Below are 24,422 nucleotides of genomic sequence, written 5' to 3'. Positions count from 1 at the left end.
CAGCACCACATAAAAAAATAAAGATATTGTGTCCATCTACACTAAAAAATAAAATATTAAAAAAATATTTAAATGTACCTTGTTTCCAAACAGGGCATTCAAGGACAATTAAGCCAACGAAATCCATTGTTAGTTCAAAGCAAGCATTTTGTGAAGTATGTTATTTTTAACTTATTCTTGGTGAAAAGGGTGTCTAATTAGCTTAATTGTTTCTGAACTCATAATGTAAATCCCAGAAAGTTGCTTGGAGAAGATTTACCAGGAATATTGATGGCAGGTTTCTAATGGGCTGGGACATGCTATGGCTGCCTTGTTATATTTTTTTTATTTGTTTAATTTTCTTTTTCTTTTTTTTTTGGTACTGAGGACTGAACTCAGGAGCATCTGACACTGAGCTAGATCTCCCAACCTTTTTAATTTTTTATTTTTGAGACAGGGTCTCACAAAGTTATTGAGGGTTTCACTAAGTTGCTGAGGCTGGCCTTTAATTGAGATCCTCCTACCTCAACCTCCTGAGTCACTGGGATTACAGGTGTGCACCACTGCTCCTGGTAGTAACGGTGTTTTCTAAAGGGGCTATTGGGAGGATTAATTATAGGTCACGATGCACATAAAGCATCAAGCACAGGGCTTGACATAGAGTGTCACTATCAAGAGTTCTTGGGGCCACACACAACAAATGCCAGGCATGCTGATGCCTGAGTGACACCTGTCAGGCTCCTGGCACACAGCAGGCACCTGTTCTATGAAGGAACATGAGAGTCTGGAAACAGAGCCCAGCATGCCCAACCCATCCATGGCTCCTGTGTAAAATCATTCCAGGTGAAGTCAGTAGAATGCTCAACCCCAAGTTCTTCTCCTGAGAAGAAAATGGAAAATCCCTTCCCCAAAGAACTTTGGTCTTTGTATGGTACTTAATGTGGGCTGAAAAGCAAATGTCAAGACCTTCAAAGTATATATTTCACAGCAGGCAGAGAATAAATTGGGGGTCTTATGAGGCCTATTTAAGAAGCATATTGTCACATGCCTGTAATCCCAGCTCCTTATGAGGCTGAGGTAGGAGGATCATATGAGCCCCAGACCAGCCTAGATAACACAGTCAGACCCTGTCTCAAAAAAAAAAAAAAAAAAAAAAAAAAAGTTTGAACACTTGCACTAAAGTTCAAAGACAGACTTAAATCACTGTCAGATGATGAGGCCCAGGGAGTGCCCCAAACTCACAGTCTGATCCCAGCTGGGCCTTGCTGACTCCAGCCTGGCTCTCCCCTTTGGGAGCCTTTCTTTGTCCTCATTCCCCTTCTTTGCTACTAGGTGCCATGTTGTTTTCTGTTGTGTGCACCTCCCCTCCTCCCTCAAAAAGATAAAGTACCAGGGAGGGTCTGGTCAGGACACAGGAAACCAAACTCAGGTTTCCAGCCTCTGGCCACCTACAGGGCAGTTATCTGGGGTCACCTGCTGGGCACAGTCAGGGTGCAGGTGGGAATCAGAAGTCCCATCCAACTTGGAGGGGACCAAGGAGGAGGCAGGGACATGGGGATCTACAAAGGTGTGAACACCCAGCCTGTAGAGTGGGTTGGGGCCACAGTGGGAGGACCTGGAGTGCCCCCAGGCCCCCACACTGGAAAATGCTGGGCAAACTATCTTTCTTTTTCCCCCCTTTCTCTGGAACCAGGGATTGAACCCAGGGGTGCTTAACCACTGAGCCATACACTCAGGCCTTCTTGAATATTTTATTTAGAGACTTGGTCTTCGTGAGTTGCTTAAGACCTTGCTAAATTGCTGAGGCTAGCTTTGGACTCAAAATCCTCCTTGCCTCAGCCTCCTGAGCCACTGGGATTATAGATGTGTGCCACCACGCTCAGCTTGCTGGGCATGCTCTTATTTCCTGTTATTAGAATCTGTTGAAAACAGGGACCTCCCAACTCTTATCAGTTATTCACACCTTAATAAGGAATGTATTAGGGGAACGTGGCTGCCACATTGGGATGGGTGCCAGAGAATGGGGTTGGATCTGGGGAAGCCACTCTTAAATGCCAGGGAAGGTGTAAGGTGTGTTACCTCCACGTTTCTGGGCCTCTACAAGATAGTTCTCTAGCATCTCCTTGCAGGCAGGTGGATCACATGTTAGAGCCCAGAGTTTCTTCTCATGGTGTCCTCACCTTCTAGGTCTGCGCCCTCTGCACTGCCCTCTAGGAAGCCACCACCAGAGGGCACTGTAGGCCAGCCAGGGCCGCGACCTGGCCACGCCAGAACCGGCCCCCTACCCTCAGGACCCCCAACCCTTAGCATGTGATCGGTGTACAGTCAGAGTTTGGGGCCTTCCCCACCCATGTCTGGGACGCACTGGCAGGTGACTCCGCCTTCCAGGGTATAGCCTGTTCAGAGCTGCATTTCCCAGCTTCACCAGGAAGCCTGGGCAAAATGCAGATTTCCCGATCTTGCCAACTGACTCTCCATGCTGATGCTCCTTGGACCTTGGGAGAGCTTCCAAAATACTGGTGCCAGACCCTCCTTCAGAGATCACCATGCAATTAGACCAGGGCAACCAGCCATCGGGTTCCAGTAGTATAGCCAGGGCTGAGACACGCTGGTTAGATCTTGGCGTGGTAGATAGAAATTAACCAGTATGCCCTGCACACTGAATGCATTATTGCCTACTTGGACTTTGGGCAGTCTATGCATTCATTCACCCAGTCACATACTCCTCTTTCATTTTTGTAGCCCCATTCTATGCTCCCAGACTTGAGTGCCCTCAAGAGTTGGCACATGGAACCATAGGGTATAATCACACCAAACCATTGATTTTCTGACTTTTTTTTTTAACTGACCCGTTGGCCCTGCAACACTTCCCATGCCAGAAAAGTGTTTAACCAGTTCCCCAGTTGCTGGGTCTTCTGCTTGCTTCCAGTTATTCCCAATTAATCCACTCAGAGAGGTGGGCATCCTGGAAAACCTCCCCAGACCTGTAGGCAAGCTTCCTCAGTTGCTCCAGGCTGGAAAGGGAACTACAGGCTAGGCTATGGGGTAGTTGCACATTAGTTGCCCACCTGCAGCCCAGTCAGAAAGCGGGAGGAGTCCAGTGTGCAGCAGACAGGCCCATTGCCTTGAGCATGTGGGGTAGGTCACAGTAGGAGCTATTTCCTAAGCACCTACTGTGTGCTCAGCTCATGCCAAGAACTTGTGAATATCACAGTCATCATCATTGTCTACAAGGCATCATGCTCATCCTCATTGCACAGTAGAGGAAATTAGGGCTCTGGGAGGTTGTCACTCACCAAAGTCAATAGGAACATACAGGATTTGAACCCCAGGCAATAAGCAAAGCTATGTTCCTGCCACTAGGTCCCGCTGTACCATGTTTCCCAGCCCAGTACGGGACGGGTGCTTTGCTTTGCTCTTGAGTGGAGGCTGATGTTGATGCTGCTCACATCTTCACTTGGTAGGTGCGGGGAGGAGGGAAGTGCCTGTTTCTAGGCCCCTGGATCCCAGTGAAAGTGTGGCTCAGGGCCCAGCCACGAGAGGCATTTCCTGAGGCCTCTGGGTCAGGTCTGGCGCCCACCCAATGACTGGAAACACGTCTAGAGCTGTGCAGTCTTCCAGGCAACTTGGCAGAGTCCCCGACAGCTGCTTCCCCATCCCAGGTCTCTTGAGGTGGACCCCCACAGGCCTTGTCCTATCCTTTTTGCCTAGCACTACTGGACATCAGCATTGGCACTGTATGGAGGCCCCCAGAACCAGGAGCTCCACAAGGCAGCAGGAATTGATGGTTCCATTTTACAGATGAGGCCAGATGAATGAATTGATCCAGATGACACTGTGGGTAGCAAATTGGAACTCAAACTTCACATTCAATTCCAGGTCCCATGCTCTTCCCACCACCACCCAGTGCCTCAGATGGAGAGCACTTAATCCCCCGAGGGGCATTCCTGTTCAAAATCCACTACAGATAGCCTCATGAGGGATCTTGGGGCCTGTGTGTGTTGTGGGGACAGGGACCCCAGGCAGCATCTCTGGATTCTCACAATCCGTGTTCCCTAGCCCGCCCCCATCTCCCCCACCTGAAGGTCCCTCCCAAGGGGCTAAAGGTCTCTCCCAAGGGGATGAACATCATTTGTGGGGTTTTCATTGCTATTCTGGGTGCCCAGGTGGCCCAACACAGGCATAGCAGGGGGGTAGGGAAGGGAAGTTCAGCTTCTACCCCTGCAGCCCCCTCCCATTACCAGCCCTGGCCCAGACCCAGTCCTCTCCAGCTGTGGAAACTTGTACCTCATCCCAGAAGAATGAACTTGCTGGCAGTCAACTGCTTGGCTGCTAGGATCAGCCAATCAGGCACTGAGCAAGCCTCGCCTACCTCCAGGGACAAAGGGCCCTGCCAAAGACCTGTGCCCCAGAGAGCAGGGTGGGAGCAGTAGCGAGAAGAAGGGAGAGGCAGAGGGGGAAGGCCCTGGAGAGCCAGGACAAAAATGACTGCAGTCCATTTTGTCTCTTGGAGCCAGGTTCATTCACCTGAGCAACCAGCACACTGGAGTACACCTCTTGGCCTGGCCTAGGTACTCTGCATTTTCTTTCCTCCTTTTTTTTCTTTTGTACCAGGGATTGAACTCAGGGCACTTGGTCATTGAGCCACATCCCCAGCCCTATTTTGTATTTTATTTAGAGATAGGGTCTCATTGAGTTGCTGTGGGCTTTGCTCAATTGCGGAGGCTGGCTTTGAACTTGCGATCCTCCTGCCTCAGCCTCCTAAACTGCTGGGATTATAGGCATGCAACACCACACCCAGCCTCTGCATTTTCTTACCTTCCTCTCCCACCCTGCCTTCCCCTTCCCCAGGTAGGCAAGGGCTTCTGAGAAATAGATTAACATTCCCCTGTCTTTTGGCTACTCTGGGGTTTAAATCCAGGTGTACCTGAAAGCTGAGCCGTTTCCTTCCTCTTCCTGGTTCTCTTGCCTAGTCTAGGGTCAACCTCCAAGCCTTTCTTTTCTTCCTCCTATATTGGAGATTGAATTCAGGGGTCTTTATCCCCTCACACACACTGCCTATTCCTTTTTTTGTAACAGGGATTGAACCCAGGAGCACTTAACCACTGAGCCACATCCCCAGCCCTTTATTTATTTACTTATTTATTTATTTATTTATTTAGTGTGTGTGTGTGTGTGTGTGTCTGGAGGGTTTCTGGGGATTGAACCCAGGGCCTTATGCACGAGGAAAAGCACTCTACCAACTGAGCTATATCCCCTGCCCCCCTTTCTTATTTTTGATTTAGACACAGGTTTTCGCTAAATTGCTCAGGGCCTTGCCAAGTTGCTGAGGCTGGCTTTGGACCTGCAATCCTCCTTCCTCAGCCTCCCTGATCCTGGGATTATAGGCATGTACCACTATGTCTGGCTCCACCTACCCCTTTTGAAACAGGGTCTTAGTTAAGTTATCCAGGTTGGCCTCAAACTTTGATCCTCCTGCCTCAGTCTCCTGAGTCAGTGGGATTACAGGTGTGTACCATTACACCTGGCTAAGCCTTTTTTTTTTTTAAAACCATTTTCTATGTTATGCTGGGGATCAGATCCAAGACCTTGAGCATACTAGGCAAGTGCTGTACCACAGAGCTACACCCTGAGGTCCAAACTTCTGTTCACGTTCTGGGCCTGGCCTCCATTTCTCTTCATTTCCAGACTGGCCCTCACTCTCCAGGTGGACCCACCTCCTCCCATCAGACATGTCCCACAGAGACATCCAGGGCTCCTGCAGCCACCCACAAAAGCCTCTGCTTTAGACCCAAGGCTGAAGGGCCAGAGGAAACGCATAAATAAAAACACATTTGCATGAAGGCCCAGGGCTCTGCATCTGAAGCTAACAGTTGAGTTAACTTCTGGGATAGGGCTACCAGAAGTGAAAGCAGCTGCTACCAGCCTTCTGGGACAAACACGTCCCCGTAGCCAGGTTGGTGCCATTCAGTGTTTATTTAGACACACAAATAAAAGAACCTGGTGGTTCAAACAGCTTGTGTTTTTTTTTTTCCTTTTGGTCATACATATATATATATATTAAAAAGATCAATACATTGCCAGTCCCACATGCTTTCTCTCTACTGAGCAATATATACAGCCTATTATATATATGCATATATATATATATAATATATATATTTTCAATAGATAACTACATTCAAGTAATGAAACACAGGATTTACAATTTCCCTCTGAGGGCAGAGGAAAAGCAAATTCACACACAGTTCACAGAGGAAGTACCATAAGAGCCCAGCCAGCAGGAGCCGAGCCCCTCTGGGGAGAAGAGGGCAGCAGCAGGAGTCACGACAATCACACTGCTGCTTACCAGGGGCAGCGGCAGGTGCAGATGAGGGTGGGCTAGCCTGCTCTGCCCAGGGGGGTGGAGGGCCTGTCTGGGAGCCTCAGTTTTCCAAGAGGTGCTCAAATCTGGGGTTTACAAAGGAGAAGCCGGCGAATGCTGTCTGGTCCATGGAGTCGATGAGGTTCTTGTCACTAAAGGAGAGGCGCGGCTTCTCCTTCAGGAATTCCAAGTCAAAGTTGCTGTAGTCTCCTGGGTGCTTCTGTGAGCAGAGGGCAAGAGATGGGTGAGTGGGACCTAAAGGGTTAAGGGCTCCCAAGTTCCCCCAAGGGCTTCAGCAGGTATCCAGGCCTGGCATCCCTGTTGGGCTGACTCAGGCCAGGCCAGACCAGGGCAGTCCTTATGCAGAACAGGAAAGGGGGACTTCTCCCAGCAGCCTGAGTGTAGCCCCCGTCACAGGTGCATGCTGTTTCCTTAAGGGGATGAGGAAAGCAAGCAGATAGGTCTGGGCCAGGATAAGGACAGGTGGACATCCTCCTGAATAGGGGCCTACAAGCTACGTGTGGCCTATGGGTCAGATCTCATTGGTTGCTACTTGTTTTTGTAGGGCCCAAAAGCTAACAACAGCTTTTACATTTAAATTTTTTTAAAATTGTCAATGGACCTTTATTTTATTTATTTATTTAGATACAGTGCTGAGAATAATCCCCAGTGCCTCACACATGCTAGGTAAGCACTCTACCACCAAGCTATGACCCCATCTCGGCTCTTTATTCGTTTTTTAAAATATTTATTTATTTTTTAGTTGTAGTTTCACACGATACTTTTATTTATATGTAGTGCTGAAGATCGAAACCAGGGCCTTGCACATGCCAGGCGAGCACTCTACCACTGAGCCACAACCCCAGCCCTCTTATATTTTTAAATGGTTGAAAAAAAAAAAAAGAATAATAGTTCATGATGTGAAAATAAAATTCAAGTTTCAGTGCCCATAAAGTTAAGTTTTATGTATATGCAACTATGGCCATTTGTTGACGTACAAATGTCTATGGCTACTTTGAGTCTGCAAAACTCAACATGTTTACTATCAAGCTTTTTATAGGAAAATTTGGCAGATTTCCCACCCCTAAGAATATGAGATGATTAAAATAAAGAGGTCTCAGCTGGGGGCCCTCAGGCCAAACTGAACTGGAAGGTACATTCATTTGGGTTTTTTTGTTGTTGTTGTTTTCATTGGGTTTTGTTTTTCTTCTTTTTTTAATGGTGCTGGGGATGGAACATAGAATCTCATATATGAAAGGACTCTACAACTGAGCTACATCTCCAGCCCCTAGCACTAGCTTTTTGATAGAATTTGAGCTAATATTTTCAAAGTGGACAATGCAATGTAAAAATCCAGATTTTGGCCGGGCAGGGTGGTGTGCGTCTGTAATCCCAGCAGCTTCCGAGGCTGAAGCTCTAAGCAATTCAGCAAGCCCTTGTCTCTAAATATTTTAAAAAGGATGTGGCTCAGTGGTAAAGTGCCCCTGGGTTCAATCCCTGGTGCAAAAATGAATAAATAAGTAAATAATCCAGATTTCTGTCTTCTTTTGAAAACTGGCAGATTAGTGCAGCCCTGGGCCCACTTCCTATATTGTCTTTTTTTGTTGGAGGGTGGGCAGGGCTTACTGAGGATTGAACCTAGGGGCTTTCTACCACTGAGCTATATCCTTAGCCATTTTTATTTTTGAGACAGGGTCTCACTAAGTTGCTTAGGGCCTCCCTAAATTCCTGAGGTTGGCCTCGAACTTGAGATCCTTCTACTTCAGCCTTTCGAGTTGCTGGGATCACAAGTGTGCACCACCAAGCCCAGCTCCTTATGCTATCTTATTTATTTTGCACCACAGTCCTGAGAGGTGCTACCATTTTGCCTGCTGATAAGGAAATAGGCTCAGAAAAACTAGAGCTTTGCCAATGTGGCCAGAGAGTAGTAGGACAAGAATTGGAACCAGATCTTTATTTTTACTTGTCTAGCATGCAAGAGTGCTTTACCACTGAGCTACACTCCCAGCCTCGCAGGGCCACTCTTGGATAGCAAGCTCGCCATCTCCCACAGGTAGATGCTGCTTATCATCACACCTCCCTTATATGTTTCTCAGTGTAGAGGAAGAAATCAACCTCTATCAGCAGTGAGAGCCTGAGAGAAGGCTGTGTGCTTTCCTCAGAGCTGGGTCAGCCTGTTAGCTCTCTGTCCAGCTCAGGAGGCCTCTGAGTTTGAGATCCCTGCTACAGGAAGTGTTCTGCAGCCTCAAAGCGCAGATGTAGGCCATGTTTTTGAGGATGCCCAGTGGGAACAGTAGGTCCTAGTGGAAAGGGAAAGCAAGGGAGAAAAAGAGTGGGATCTGTGATCATAGAAGACCACAGAGTCCCAACTTCTAAGTGACCCCAACCTGCCTCTGCTGACAATGCTGGTCCCTAGAAGCTTCTGTAGATTGTGAGCCTGGTTCAAACCATCCTCCACTCCACTTTGAAGGCCTCCCAGCTGCCTTCTGCCGAGCCTTCTCTCCCTAGACCACTCACACACCACTTCTTTCAAGGGGACCTTTCAGACCACCTCATTTCCTGTACTCAGAGCTCCTTCAACAGATCCTCCCAATAACAACTGATCCTCCCAATAACAACTGATCATAATGGTCAGTGATATCTATCACACGCTTTTTTTTTGGTACCAGGGATTAAACCCAGGGGGCACTTAACCACTGAGCCACATCCCCAGCTGTTTTGTTTTGTTTTTTTTTTTTTGTATTTTATTTAGAAACAGGGTCTCACTGAGTTGCTTAGGGCCTCACTAAGTTGCTGAGGCTGGCTTTGAACTTGTGATCTTCCTGCTTCAGCCTCCCTAAGTCACTGGGATTACAGGCCTGCGCCAATGCTCCCAGCAAGTAATTATCAGACTCTTATGTTACAGATTATCATCAGTGTGCAAGTCTCAGAACTGGGCTCCTCCAGCTCTGAGACTGTCTCCATGGTGGTACAACCCAACCCTGTGCTCTGTACCAGCAGGACTTAGCATTTCCAAAATTTAGTGGAAAATGGGTTGGTTGGATGGATGGATAAAAAGAGGGAATGAGGCCTTAACTCTGATACTCAAAGTATAGTCCCCTGCTCACAGCAAGTGCTAAAAAATATATTAAAAGGCAGTGGGATCCACAGTCCCCAATGTTTGTTGAATGACTGAGCAAGGACAGGGGATGAGAACAGAAGTGCAGAGGCTGTGGCTAAGTGTCCCAGGAGAGAACAGGGAAGAAGGTTTGCTGGAAAAACGGACAAGAGGAGAGTGTGTTGAATGATGCAGGAGGGAGGCATGCAAAGGAGAAGGAGCCCACCCGGAGGGCAGCGTAGGGATGGAATCACATACCACTTTGGGCCTGAAGGGCGGCTCCACCTTCCTCTTCTCCAGCAGAGTCCAGTTGATGGTCTTGAAGAAGGGGTGGAGTCTGATGTTTCCTGTCATTCCCAGCCTCTTGGGTGGGTCCCTTTCAAATAACTGCAACCCAGCAGGGGGCCCTGGTTAGTAATCTCGGGAAAATGGAGCTTTAGCAAATTGCCAGCAGGCCCTGGGGATGCCAAGGCAGGCCTGGCTCAGCATAGTGATGTAACCCAGGGAACTCTGGGGTGGAGGGAGGCTACTTCTGGGTGCCTGAGACAACAGGTCCTGGTCTACCACTCTGAAGGCGGGCCTTATGAGTAAAAGCAGTGCCATTTATTGACTGTTAGTATCCTAGGCTTCTATTTACTTCCCAGTAACTCTGTGAGGTAGGGTCTCTCAACCCTATTTTGCAGATAAGGAGACAGAATCAGAGAAGAGGGTTAAGTGACCTGCCCATGGTCACCAGCTAGTCACAGGCAGAGCCAGGGTTTGGTTCAGGTCTGTCTATATCCTGACCCTAAGCCCATAGTCACCATGCCAGGCTGATTCCACGCATGGGACTCAGACAGGAGCTCCTGGGAACCTGGTGAGAGAGCAAGACCCCCAATATGGAATAGCAAAGCTGCTGTTCCAGAGCCAGGAAGCTGCTGCCTTCCTACAGCCAATGTCTGCCAGGCCCGGCTCAGCCCCCACCTTCTCCAGGATGTCCTTGGACTCTTTGGTGATCCAACGGGGATAATGCGGTGTGTCCAAACGTATGGACTCGAAGAGTTCGTCCTCATCATCACCATGGAAGGGGGACTGACCAATCAGCATTTCGTAGAGGAGGACCCCAAAGGACCACCAGTCCACAGAAAATGTGTACTTCAGGCCCTGCAGGATCTGGGGGGAAGCAGTGGTCAGGGATAAGGTACCAATGCAGACAGGACCCTGAGCATGTGCCCTGGCTTAGCCCCTTCACCCTCAGGGAGCCTTCCCGGGCCTCACCCTGCTGAGGCAAGGTATCTGATTGGACTGGGGGTGGAAAGGTATCCACTTACCTCAGGGGCGATGTAGTCTGGGGTGCCACAGAAGGTGCTGGCTAGGTTCTCCCCAAATATGTTCTCTTTGCACATCCCAAAGTCGGCAATCTTGATATGGCCATGCCGGTCTAGCATCACATTGTCCAACTTGAGGTCCCTGAAGAGGAAGGGCAGGACAGTGTGTCATCAGGGGCCAATTCCTCTCCTCCCTAAGACTTCCCACTATGGGCCCATTTGGGGCCCAATAAGTCCAGGACTTTCTCAAAGAGTATAAAAGAATGAGGAAGCAAATGGGAAGCAGAAAAGGAAAGAGATGCTACACCCCAGTGCTCCAGATAAGGCACCTACTGTGCATTAAATGCTGGACACAAGAGATCCTACTCCTCAGAGGCCAAAATGAGGCTCAAAAGAGGTGATCATCACATGCACTGGGTCATCTAGCTGGTAACAGATGTGAACCCCAGCTCAGGAACCACATCCATTTTTATGTCTTTAGTTATTTGAGTAGATAATTGATGCACAAAGAAATAAACACTAAACATTTCAAAGTTTATCTTCCACTAAGCTCCACCTTTCTCCTTGGAGCAATTCTAGGCATGGACAAGAGCACTGTGCACCTAACCCCCACCTTTGAAAAACTGAATGCTGGGCTGGGGTTATAGCTCAGTGGTGGAGCGCTTGCTTAGCATGAGTGAGGCACTGGGTTCAATCCTCAGCACCACATAAAAATAAATAAATAAATGGTATCATGTCTATCTACAACTAAAAATAAAATAAATAAAATAAAACCAAATGCTACTATTTGAAACACACAGTCCCATGGGTTGGTTTTCTATTTGACAACATAGCTGGGCGTTACCCCACATCAGTGTATAGAGCATGGCCTCTGTTTTTGCTTTTTCTTTTGTACTGGGGATTGAACACAGGGGAGCTGAAATACTGAGCCCCATCCCCAGCCCTTTTTTATATTTTATTTTGAGACAGGGTCTCACTGAGTTGCTAGGGCCTTGCTAAGTTGCTGAGGCTGTCTTTGAACTCATGATCCTCCTGATCTCTGCTTTTTTGATGGGCATAGAACATTCCATCATAGGATGTGACTATAATTGATTGCACAAGAATTTATGGAACCAGTCCCTGTGGAACCAGTTCCAATGGGTGGAAGCTTAGATTGCCCAGATGGGGCTTCAGCAAGAGACTAATGGGTCCAAGAAAAAAAGACACTGTGCCTATTAATGGCACCAAGGATAGGCAGAGAGTTCCCAGGCCCTGGAGCTGTGCCAGCTTCAGCTGAGGGGCCATAAGAATTCTAGCACTGGAATGAGGGTTTAGGCAAATACCCAGCTAAAGGCTCACTCCACGCAGCAATGAAACTGTGACTGGGCCAGACCTCTTTGAAGCAAGGATATGCCACCCCTCCCAAGAGCCCCTCACGGCCCCACCTCTGCACCTGTAAATGATCCCTTTGTGGTGTAGAAACTGCAGTCCACAGATTATCTCAGCTGCATAAAACCTGGGCAAGAGAGACAGTGTTCCAGAATTCTTACCCACCTGTCCGCTTCTCCTTGGGCCCTCCCTCCCACCCTCAGGGGCAGGAAATGCTGCAAATAACTCATAGACAACCTGGACCTGATCAAGCACATCTTGTATCAGATCAGGCAAGCGAGGGCTGGCAGCCCAAGCACAAAATTTTGAAGGGAAAGCTCCAAATAAGCCGATTCTGTCACAGAGTACGATGTACACGATATACACATGTGCGCACACATGCATACGGTTAGTGTGTGGGGGGGGGCATGCAAATGGGGAAAGGGTCACCATGCTAGTCTAGGGACCACACTCCAGGATCTGGAGTTGGGCAGGACCACTATCTATGAGGCTGCTCTGGCTGAAACCCCAGAAGGGGACAGGACCTGGCATGTTTGTGCTGTTCCCTCAGCCAGAACGCACTCCACACCAGGGCTTCCCACATGTGGACAGCCCAGGCTGTCCCCAGGGCTCCCCAGCTCCAGCTCTAGTCTGGCTGGCTTCTCCAGGGAGAGGAAAGCCGAAAAGCAGGCCAAAGTGGCAATGCCCTCTGAGCCAATGTCTCTGCCCCACCACAGGACTGTCTACGTACGTGGCCCGGTAGAGTTCAAAGCGACCTTTATCCTGGATGTGATACATCAGATCTCCCCCGCTGAGGAACTCCATCACAAAGAACAGGTGGTCCTGCAGTGGGGCAGAGGGTGGGAACTTTAAAGGGGGGATTGGGCTCAGTTTCACCCGGGGCATCATCCCCAGAGACTCCTGGCTTCTTCTCGAAACCCTGGTATGTCCCAACAGGCTCCGGAGATTCTGAGTCCAGCTTCTTGGAGGATCTCTGGGGAGGAGGCAGAAGCAGAGGCAGGATAGCAAGAAAGGTCCCTTGATGAAGACCACAGGGCTGAGCCCCAACAGAAAGTAGAGGGAACAGGTTCTGGACTGAGGGGGGCAACTCAGCCCCGGGAGGTATGAGCAGGGAAGACGTGGCCCTGCCTTAAGCGATCTAGAAGGAAGGTGAGGCCCGGCTGTCGGGGAGTCTAAGGGGGCTGTGGCACTTGGCAATGATGGGTGGAAGGCCAGGCACCTTGGTCTGAAAGGTGCAAAAGAGGTGGGTGAGGAAAGGATTCTCCCCGGCGAGCGCCAGCACTCGCTTCTCCACCATGGTGCACTCCACGTCATCATCGATCAGAACCACGTCCTTCTTGAGGGCCTTGATGGCAAAGAACTGTCCTTTGCCCTTCAGCTCTGCGAGTAGCACCTGCGGGGTGAGGCGGGGGATAATGAGCAAGATGGGACTGGGCACAGGCCACCCATAGATGCCCAGCCAGAAAGAAGCCAGGGGAGTTTGGGAGGCAGGTGGCCCTGGACTCCTGAGCCCATATGTCTTGGGCTGCCCAGGGACTTACCTTCCCAAAGCTGCCTTTGCCCAGGATCTTGTGGAAAGTGAAGTTCTCAATGCGGCACCTGGAGCTTCCCTCCCAGATTTTGCCATACGTCTCACTGTTGTCTGCTTGAGAGATGGTGCCTGTAAGATCTTGGTCTGGAATAGTCCCCTTCCCTGGGATCCAGGATGGGTTAAGTAAGGAATACTGGAAGGGAAGAGGCCTGGCTCCCCGATGGGCTACACCTTTTTCTAGAACTCACTCGGTAATGGGAGGGAGGGTACACCCGTTTCTTTTCCCTGTTGGAAGGTGGGAACTTTAAGGGGGGGACTGGGCTCAGTTTCACCTGGGGCATCGTCCCCAGAGACTCCTGGCTTCTTCTCGAAACCCTGGTATATCCCAACAGGCTCCGGAGATTCAGAATCCAGCTTCTTGGAGGATCTCTGAGGAGCGGGCAGAAGCAGAGGGCCAAGCAGTCAGAACACTGTCAGAACTCCCAGACCAGAGAGAGGACTCAACCATACCTCTCCCTCAACACCAGGGAAGACAGAAGAAGCAGGGTCCAGAACACCCCAGTGGTGTGTGCATGCACAAGTATGTCTCCCCATCCCTTTCTTACTCTCCCAGCAGCACGGGGAAGCCTCAGAGGTCAGGAAGGCACTGATCACAGAGAGATGCTTTGTAAATGAACTCCACCTTCCTAAACAGTTACTCGATACATTTTACAACTTTTTTTAACTGATTCTAGAATTTTCCTTTAAGGTTTTGTGGCATCCTTGAGCCATACACACATAATCTTAATTCACAGTGTTCTAACCCTGCAGTTTCCCAGATTCACCCTCAGGTAAAAAACAAAAAAACAAAACTATCTTAATAATTGATTGATTCATTCATTTTCTCTCCCTTCCTTCCTAGAGATTGAACCCAAGGGTGCTTTACCACTGAGCCACATCCCCAGCCCTTAAGTTGCTTAGGGCCACACCAAGTTGCTGAGGCTGGCCCCGAATTTGCAATCCTCTTCCCTCAGGCTCCCAAGCAACTGGGATTACAGGAGTACACCACTATGCCCAGCTCTGCTGCCTAAATTCTTGAATCAGATCTTCCAGCAGTGATTCACTGACCACTGGGGTTCCCCAAAACTGCTGCCAATTCTGACTACCCTCTGTGTCCAGGGTCCCAGAGTCCCACAGCACTTGCCCACCTGGCTGACTTGGTTCAAGGCTTCAGCTAAGAGCTTCTGGTTGATACCACAGAGGTTGGCTACCTTCTCCCGGCATTTATGATGCACGTTCATGCCACAGTCTGGGGTGAAGAAGAAGCAGAGCCATAAGTCTTGGGGGTTCAACCAAGGGTAGGAAGGGGTAGAGGAGGAAGTAGGAGAAAGGGCTTTGGTGGGGTCTTCTAGGCTTCCTGTCTTTAGGAGGAAAAATATCTGTATTTGAACATTTCAAATATTTCAAGATTTAAGAAAAAAATACAGAAAAAGGAGAAGATAGACAAGTACTCTACCCCTGAGCTACATCCCCAGGAAGGGACCTAAATGCTTTAAAGATTGTCTGGGATAACTGAGATGAACTGTTTTACTCCTTCTCATTTTTACTCTGGGGATGAGGGGAGGTCTGGGGGACACATTTGGTCACCGAGTACCTGCTAGTGCACAGCAGATCTTGGCTAAATGCCTTTCAGACACCTGACCTTCTCAGAGAGACTCTGGGTCCTATTCCTCCTGCCTGCGCCCCACTCTCCATTTTACACTTGAGGATCCAGCTCAGAGAGACAGAGCAATCTGACTGGTGGTCACAAACAGGTAAATAGCAGTGCCAGTCAGGCCAGTGGGGAGAGGCCACTGAGGCTCACCCATGTGAAATTCCCAAATGAAGTGTACACAGATGGGATTCCTTTGACCTTAAAGCCCCATTTCAGGGTAAGGGGGTGAAGGATGCACAAGATAGCTGGGGTTCTCGGGGTCCAGGTGGGCAGCACGGGGAGCTGAGTGGTACGCACCTTCACATTTCAATCCCTGCTTCACCAGCCCCCACAACAGGCTGCCACAGTGGTCACAGAAGGTGGGGCTCATATAGTTGTTGACCTTGAACCGGTGCGGCATGTCAATGTTGAAGCGTTCTTTCTGGAACTGGAGGGAAGAGGGCATCACCGTTGAGCTGCCAGCTCCAGCCCCTTCCTCAATGTTTCCCTCTCCCCCAACCCAGTGCATTCCAAGATGCCCACGAGGGCTCCACTGGGAGGCTGGGAAATCAGAGGCCCAAGAAGCCAAGGCGGAGTACAAAGAAAAACTAAGAAAAATGGAAAGGCAGGGTAAATCCCACAGGGAAGGGTGTGAAGGGCCCAGATCCCTCCCACCCACCCAAGTCCCCCAAGCCCCCAACCCCCCATTCCCTGCCCCGGCTCACTATAGTGTCCCGGCTGTTGGCGGCAGTGCCGGTGCACCGGCCAATGATCTTGTCAATACATTTCTTGTGGATGGCAGCATTGCATTCTTGAAGAGGCACAGGCCCAGGAGGAGGAGGGGAAGGAACCAGGCCGGACAGTCGTAAGCCAGCGTCTGCCAGCCTGGTCCAACCCTCTACACAAAGCCAGCCTTCTCCCTGACCTCCCACACCCTCACCCCACAGAGGCCTAGGGCCCAAGGCTCCATTTTTCCCTCCTCCCACCAGCCTACACAGGAAGGGCCAGGAGAGGGTGGGGCAGGGGAGATAGGCCCATCTATAGAAATTAGGGAAGGCTCATGGACCTGGTAGGCAGCGGGGTGGGAAGAAGTGAGGGGGGAATGCAAATAGGGGGACGAGAGGGGCAAGAGAGCCTTCTTTCCCTCTTCTATGTCACAGGACAGCATACTGTTCCTAAGCATGTATTCTCATGTGCACTGAGACGGGCCCCAACATAAACACACTTGTATATACATCCAAAGCATGAGCAACTATGACAATGGACTTAGACTGAATGCTTACCCCATGCCAGGGACTTAGAATACAGCTTTACATATTTTACCCCACTGGATCTTCACATTATTAGCTCTAATTTGTGGATAAGGAAGCTAAAGCACAGAGAGGTCCAGTAACTTGCCCGAGGCCCTACAGCTAGTAGTAGATCAGCCTGTTGCTCATAACCCCAGCTGCAGAGCTCAGTGCATACAGGGAAAGGCACACATTCAGGGAAAGGTGCACATGCACCTGTGCACCAGAGATACCCATATCCATGGGGAGCCCACGGCCAGGGGCACTAGCAAAGGCCTCAGAACCACCCTTCTGTGGGGAAAGGGCCCTGATGTGTGGTCTCGCCTGATTTTTGTGTAATACTCGACTGCAGCCTATTTTAGTCTACTGCCCTGATGTCCCAAGCACAGAGCGGGCAGGGAAGGTATGCACAGGACTGGCTTTGATGAGCTGCAGCAAGCCAGCCCTGGAGCTCACTAAACATGGCTATTACAGCTGCACACACAGTCTGATGGGAGAGTGCTGGCAGGTACACACTCACTGACACAGAGCCCCTGTCCCAGTCATACCACCTGGACCTGGGGACCCATGGACTGGCACATGTAAGCATACTCCCTCATGCACAAACTGAGCTGCAGAGGTACTTACGCCTGCATTTGTAGCCTTGCTTGTTGAGGCCCCTAAAAGGTAAACCAGCAGGGTGAGTGAAGGGAATGATGGGGTTGGGCACCCGCTACTCTTGCACCACTCCCCACAGGTGCCCAGCCCTCACCAAACAAAGTCCCTGCACACAGAACAGAAGGTGGGCTGCCTAAAGAAGGTGGCAATGAACTCATGATTTTTGATGTAGTGGATCTTGGCCTGCTTGATGGCTCCACGGCGGTTCATTGTTGGAAACTTGGCCTCGTCCTCACTACGCATAGACTGCTTGCAATCTGGGGGTCAGAGTGATGAAGTCAGCCCCAATATCCAGGAGGGGTAGCGCTCCTGAAGTCCCTTCTAGATTGATCCTAGATGGGACTGCTGAGGGGGCTGCTTCCCTGGGCCTTAGTGCTGGCTCTGGCCTCGGCCCGGCAGGTAAGCCCTGTCCTTAGTCCCGATGGATGGATGGTCTTACCTCCGTCCTCCAGGAAATACTGCACAGACATCAACACTTTGGCCTGGGGCTGTAGGTCCAGCTGTGGGGGTAAGAGGAGGGGCCATTAAGCTCAGTGAGGCGGGCCTGGGCCAGATCAGACTCTCAGAACCCGCCCCCATGGCTGGGGTTCCTTGGCCTCCCTGAGGCCAAGGGAGCCCCCTAAAACCTAATCAGACACCTGTCTGCCCAGTGTGGGCAGGGCCCCACCCCAAGCCCCGCCCCAGCCTGCCCCCAGGGGTATTATTACATTTGGGGAAGTGAAAGGATCCAGCCCACACCCAGCCAGGCCACAGAGCCTGGGAACAGAGTGGGAAAGGAAACTCCCCACCCTCACCCGCTGCTGTCCCCAGCGAGGAGCTTAGAATGGAGGCTTGCTACCCTACATGCCCTGCAGAGACACAGACATACTCAGCCTACCACACCCACACTGGCTCTCTCTGGCACGGGGCTCCTCATGGACTGGACAATCTGGAGGACAGGACCTGAGCCTCTATTTCCTCACCTCCCCCAGGACCCAGACCTGGTAAGGGACATCCTCCCTTAGGGGAGTGGGGAGAGCACATAGCCAGAGGCCCCTCTGTCCCTGCTTGATTGGCCAAGGGTCAGTACAGACCTGTGTCAGCCTCTCTCTTATCTTGACCCCTTCATTTCTCACTGGAGGCTGATCAGGGCCTCCAGTGGTCACGAGGCCTTTCCAGTGGAGAAATCTGAGTTGTAGGAGTCCATGTGTAACCCAGGGGGGTTTCTTCCAGCACCAGTACCCAGAACACGGGCACAGCTGCATGTGGCCATGTGACCACAGGCCTGCACTGAGTCCCAGTTTCGGCAGGTGAGTGAGTGGTGTCCTCAGCCTTCCCCTTGTCCCACCTCCTTTCTGCTACCCATCAGGAGGAACCCCCCACCACGCCTGCCTAGGCCTGGTATATCTGCAAGGATTCCAAAAAGAACTGGAACAATGGGTGCCTCTGAGAAGGAGCCTGTGGCCTGGTTTTGGAGAAGGTACACACCCTTTCACAGAGTTTGAAATGTTTCACTGTGTGCATATCCTGCCTTTTCAAAATTAAAAGGGAAAAAAAATAGTCACAACAATGAGGATGACTGCTTTTAGTACCCAGTATGTGTCAGGTTCTTTTTTTTTTTTTTTTGGTACTGGGGGTTGAATTCAGAAGCACTTGACCACTGAGCCATATCTCGAGCCCTATTTTATATTTTATTTAGAGATGGCATCTCACTGAGTTGCTTAGCACCTCACTTTTGCTAAGGCTGGCTTTGAACTCCCAATCCTCCTGCCTCAGCCTCCCGAACCACTGGGATTACAGGTGTGCGCCACCATGCCCAGCTGTGGGTCACCATACGCAGCTATGTGTCAGGTTCTTGACATCCATAAGCCCTTGACAATCAGATGCTCGTTTCATCTAACAACAGACCCTGAGGTAAGAACTTTAAGCAGCTCCTCCTTCACAGAAGTGGAAAGAGAGGCTCAGAGAAGCTGGGGACCTAGAGCCAGGAACTGGAGCCCAGGCTGCACTGGTAGCAGATCTGCAATGGCAGCTGGGCTCCCCTGCAGCTGCCCTCAGTGGGTCCCACACACAAGCCCCTCACCCAGAACTCAGCCTTGCCGTTGTTCTTCTTGCAGCGTTCGGCCAGCACTGACACGCCTACGGTCACCTCCGACACTGGGTCCTCAGCTGCCCGCATCAGCACAATCTGGATGACGCGGCCCTCGTAGATGTGAGCATCAAACGTGGTCTTCCACTCAGGATACATGGTCGGCTTCTTCTGCACCAGCGTCTTCCCTCGCTCTGTGATGGGGTCCGGCAGGTAAGGTCAGCAAGGACCCTGTGTCCCACCCTCCCCAGTCTTCACCCTGCCTGCCTCTCCTGTCCCCAGGATCCGCTGTGACTCCATAGAATGCCCCAGAACACTGGACTGTCCCTAGCAGGGTCCACCTCTAGGGCTTTGCTCTTGCTGTTTCCCTTCCTATGACCCTTTTGCTCCAGCTTCACTGAAGTGTCCCCTTCCCTCAGGCATTCACTCAGTGAACCCCTGCTGAGAGTTGCCAAGTGCCAGCCACAGCACGGGAGGTGAGGAACATGGCAGAAAGAAAAGTCAAACCTGGGGCCTGTCCTCCTGGAGCCCCAGTCCAGGGCAGAGACACAAACCAAGGCATTCCTTGAGTAACCACTTAAGTCACAGCTGTGACGACATTAAAGAAGGCAAGGCCAGTGGTTCTAAGGCCAACCATGGTCAAGTGGCCTGACCCAGCCTAAGGGTCAGGGAAGGCTTCCTGGAGGAATGGACAGTCAGCTGGGTCTTAGAGGTGAGCAGAAGCACAAGGGAATGGTGGGAATGGTGGGACTTCCTCCTCCAGGAAGTCCTCCTAAGCCTAGGCCATGGTGGTGCCCTCTGTGGCTTTCCTCTCCACAGGACTCTCCCCATCTAACTGTGAACCCTATGAGGGAAGGACTTGGATGGTCCTGGAGCATGATAGGGTCCTCAGATGGACACGTGGAAACAGTTTGGTGGAACAACCAATAAAGCCAGAAACTCCAAGGCCTGGTGGGGCTCAATTTAGCCAGGCCTTGACACCCTGTGGCCTCAGCTTTCCTGCATCCATAGCTGGGCAGGGAGATAAGAACAAGGAAGAGAAGACACCTTAGAGGTTCCACAGAACAAAGTAAGGCCCCTGGCCCCTCCTGCTGAGGAGGGGGTCTGGGCTTCGGCCCTACCTGTGCTGAGAGCCTCCTTCATCTTCACGGCACAGAAGGGCTGGTTAGCCTCATCCTCAACCTGCAGGGAGCCCAGCTCGTAGGAGTTGAAGGCGATGCGCAGGAACGGTGCCATGGTGGGGCCTGCAGCAGGGTTGGATGTAGAGGGCTGATGAAGCTAGGCAGCACTGGGGACAGCCCCAGGATATTCTCAGGTACCTACTGCCCCCGGGACTCCCACTCCTTTGAACTTGGCCCACATGGTGTGGAAAATGCACTAGTCCTAGTTGCCAATGGTAAACATGGGGATGTTTTATGTATGTCTGGACTTGAGGCACCCCTGGTAAAACTGGAAGATGTGCCACTAGGTCAACTGGACAGTAGCCTCTGGATGGCTGCCTCTTTATCAAGTGACACCAGACCTGGGACACTGTCTTCACTGCTCTCCAAAACCTGCACCTTGGAGGCATCTGTGTCTGTGACCTCTGAAGCATTCACGTGGGGTCACTCAGTCAGTGCCTCTGTCAGTAGCCAATCACTGGGCTCCTGCATCTCAGTGCCAGCAATCATTCAGCAAGAGGAACAAGAGAGCACCTCCTCTCACCCGCCCCTGGCAGCCCTTCTTGGCTCTGATTTTGCTCATAACTACCCAGGCAGACAAATGGGGCCAAGTGAGCACCCCCACTGAAAACTGAAACTCTGAGGTTTAGCCACAACTAAAAGCAGGGGTTCCACTAACTTAGCACCTACTTTGTTCCAGGACCAGGGCAGTCAGAGGCTCTGCCCACATCAGTGTACTTGACCCTTCTGAACTTACCCCTTGGCGTCACATGCCTCCCTCTGCCTGCACTTTCAAAATGAAAATTTTTTTCCCCAAATGTAAAACTGTATTTTAATTATTTTCTTTTTCTTTTTTTGGGTACCAGGGATTGAACCCAGGGGCACTGAATCACTGAGCCACGTGCCCAGCCCTTTCTAATATTTTATTTAGAGATAGGATCTCACTGAGTTTCTTAGGACTTTGCTAAGTTGTTGAGGCTGACTCTGAACTCACGATTTTCCTGCCTCAGTCTCCCGAGCTGCTGGGATTACAGGCGTGCACCATGGTGCCTGGTTGTATTTTAATATGGACTGTAATGCCAGTTTCCACACTGTCCTCTTTCTTCACTATTCCTCAGTCAAGGGTCATTACAGGAGGTTGATTCCCAGGGTCCTCCTGGGTTGCCATCTGTGGAGGACATTCATGTGGAAGGCCACAGATGCACACTCATACTCCTATATGGACACTGGCTCTTGGCCCAGGCCCCACATATGGGTGCTCCATAACCATAGTTGAATGAATGCTCATTCATGCTCATTCCACCCTGAATATTACCTGCATACGCATGTGTACATACAGCAGCTGCCCAACCCCCGAATAGCCCCCTCCAGCTCCTGCACTAGGCAGCCAGCATAGTGGCCAGGTCTGCTGGGAGCTCCCAGCCCAGATGAGCTCACAGGAAACACTGACCTCAGCCTGCAGCCTAGCCCAAAGCGCCCGGCCAGTCCTCTGGGGCCAGCTGCCAGAGCAGAGCGAAGGAACCTGGTGAGGCAGATCCGACCACATCCCCTGCCCTGGCTCCTATTCAGTGGGAATAAGAAGCCAAGGCCTCAAAGTCTCTGGCCTAGGAGTACAGGGTCCCAGGCCAGCTGCACACAACCTCTTGGCAGGTGGGGAGGGGGAGCCAGCAGTGGCCTACTAGGGGTTCATCCCATAGCTGGAGCACATGTGAACATGTGTGTGTTGGGGGACGTGAGTGTACATGTGGGTGTGATGGGTAAGCACAAATATGACTTACGTAGCCATAGAAATGCATGTGCCTGTGAGGCCATGGGAGTGGCTGGCACGTGGTAGGAGTAGTTAGTGGTAAGAGTGAAAAGAAGCTGCATGGGCCTGGCCTAGAGCCCATGTGTAGGGGTCTGGGTGTGTGTCCCAAACCCCCAGGAAAAAAGGGTATCTTTCCCCGGGGCTGCTTTGCCTAGCCCTCAAGTCCAAGGCATCGAGCATCCAGATGAATGCTGCCTGGGGTCTCAGGTGATAAGCAAGATCCCTGCACAGCACACACTGGCCGCAGGCCTGCGTCTACACACTCAACAGACACAGCTCAGCCTTGCCCCTCAAAAGGACAACCTGGAGACAGAGCTGGAGTAGTGAGCAGCTTTCTGGGGTAGTGAGAGGATGAGGGAGGGCTGAATGACAGGAGGGCAGAGAAAATGAAGGAAAAAGATGCTGTGGGGCTGGGGATGTGGCTCAAGAGGTAGCGCACTCGCCTGGCAGGCGTGCAGCCCGGGTTTGATCCTCAGCACCACATACAAAGAAAGATGTTGTGTCTGCCAAAAAACTAAAAAATAAATATCAAAAATTCTCTCTCTCTCTCTCCCTCTCTCTCACCTGTCTCTTTAAAAAAAAAAAAAAAAAAAAAAAAAAAAAGATGCTGTGGCCTTGGCTCCTGGGGGACAGGCTGAGGGCTGACCAGGTGGCAAAATCACGGTCAGGCTGGCTGGATGCGAGACCACAATATCAGTGCTGCCTTGGCTGCAGGACTGTACAAATCTCCCCTCCTCCCATCTTCCAGATGAGGAATAGTCTCTTAGTTCAAGGGTCATCATGCTGATGAGGATCAACACCAACCTGACAGGCCCCAGAGAAGGGGTCCTCTCATCAATATCACCCCCTTGCACTTGGGAGCACCCAGCCCTCACCCATGCACCTCCCTTTCCAGGCTACAAAATACAGTCACTCCCCCAATGAAGGCGTCTGCCTGTCCACCAGCCTGGGGAGACGGTCCTGGCTCTGACCCCACTGCTCAACAAGGAAACCAGATCTTAGAACATTTGGCAACTCATCCTGGGGTGCCAGGCACTCAGCACACCTGCTGGTCAACTCCTCCTCCCTACCACCTCCTCCTGAGGCCTGGTCCTAATGGCCTGCAGGCTCCATGGCTCCCCTTGCCCCCAGCTTGGCCAGCAGGAGCTATGTGACCAGGATTATATGGAGGAGAAGAGGGTGTCAGAGAGGGTGAGGCAGAGCCAGGACTGGCCCCCTGCCCTATTCTGCAGGCTGCCCTAAACCTGCCCTCGGGCTCACAATCTGAGCAGTTGCTGCTCACAGAAGCCACTGAGGGAAAACCACAACCACAGCGGGCTGCGGCCCCAGCCCTAAAACTGTGTAGCTAGGCCACAGTGCACAAGCACAGGGGATCCATGGTCTTGGTGGGCTGCCATGGGGCTTCTCAGTAGTAACCTTAGGGCCAGAGCTCGTAGCCCCAACTTGCTACGACTAAAACCAGGTCAAAGGCCTGGCCCAGCATTCCCATTCCCTCAGTCCTAAACTGGAATCTCCAGACCCCAGGAAGGAGACAGTCACCATGAGCTGGCATCTGCTTCCATTACTGAGTGATCCTGAGAGAGGTCCAGGGCCTCTCTGGGCCACAGGTGCCCCTCCGCACAATGGAGCATGAATTACTCACCTACCTCTCCGTGTCTGAGCTGTGGTGGGAAGGTGAGGGGCAAGGCAGCAGCACAGAAGCAAGGTGTGCTCACTATTTATAACCTCCATGCAAATAGGCCCAGGCCCACAGGCCCAAAAAAAGGCCACCAGCTCAGCCCCAGACTCTTCACAGTTCTGCAGGGCCAGAGGCGTGGCAGGAGCTGGACCCCACACAGTGTCACAGGAGGACCAGGCCTCTCTCCCCACTGGGTGGGCTCCTAGCCTCTGTTCTAGCTTCTCAAGCCCACAGCAGAGGCAGCCCTGGGAAGCAGAGAGCACTGGACTCAAACATCAGTCTAGCCAAGTGTCAGGGCGTATACCCATAATCCCAGCAGCTCAGGAGGCTGAGGCAGGAGGATCGAGAGTTCAAAGCCAGCCTTAGCAACTTAATGCAGCCCTAAACAACTCAGCAAGACCCTGTCTCAAAAAAAAAAAAAAAAAAAATGGGGTGGGGGGTTGCT

At 51.2% G+C, this 24,422-nt stretch overlaps 1 protein-coding gene across 2 annotated transcripts in view; it reads right to left on the bottom strand.

Annotated features, from left to right (window-relative positions):
• Positions 1-5,940: 5,940 nt before the first annotated feature.
• Prkcd (protein kinase C delta) overlaps positions 5,941-24,422 on the bottom strand; it is a 31,115-nt gene continuing 12,633 nt past the window's right edge. Inside the window, exons 3-19 of one of the 2 annotated variants that reach the window (XM_076868199.1) lie at positions 20,454-20,576; positions 19,327-19,526; positions 17,704-17,764; positions 17,359-17,521; positions 17,235-17,266; positions 16,044-16,129; positions 15,637-15,766; positions 14,834-14,934; positions 13,979-14,075; positions 13,657-13,808; positions 13,335-13,508; positions 12,846-12,937; positions 12,180-12,242; positions 10,751-10,889; positions 10,404-10,592; positions 9,699-9,827; positions 5,941-6,563 (exon numbers count right to left, since the gene is read on the bottom strand). In XM_076868199.1, the coding sequence (XP_076724314.1) occupies positions 6,405-6,563; positions 9,699-9,827; positions 10,404-10,592; positions 10,751-10,889; positions 12,180-12,242; positions 12,846-12,937; positions 13,335-13,508; positions 13,657-13,808; positions 13,979-14,075; positions 14,834-14,934; positions 15,637-15,766; positions 16,044-16,129; positions 17,235-17,266; positions 17,359-17,521; positions 17,704-17,764; positions 19,327-19,526; positions 20,454-20,568 (2,082 nt within the window). In that variant the 5' untranslated portion in view covers positions 20,569-20,576 and the 3' untranslated portion in view covers positions 5,941-6,404. The remainder of the gene's footprint in view (positions 6,564-9,698; positions 9,828-10,403; positions 10,593-10,750; positions 10,890-12,179; positions 12,243-12,845; positions 12,938-13,334; positions 13,509-13,656; positions 13,809-13,978; positions 14,076-14,833; positions 14,935-15,636; positions 15,767-16,043; positions 16,130-17,234; positions 17,267-17,358; positions 17,522-17,703; positions 17,765-19,326; positions 19,527-20,453; positions 20,577-24,422) is intronic. The other variant, XM_076868209.1, reaches the window with a different exon arrangement.

This window comes from Callospermophilus lateralis, chromosome 1 (assembly GCF_048772815.1).
Source record: "Callospermophilus lateralis isolate mCalLat2 chromosome 1, mCalLat2.hap1, whole genome shotgun sequence".
Taxonomy (NCBI): Eukaryota; Metazoa; Chordata; class Mammalia; order Rodentia; family Sciuridae; genus Callospermophilus; species Callospermophilus lateralis.
Note: the sequence above shows the minus strand (reverse complement) of the source record. Positions and strands in the feature narration are given on the sequence as shown.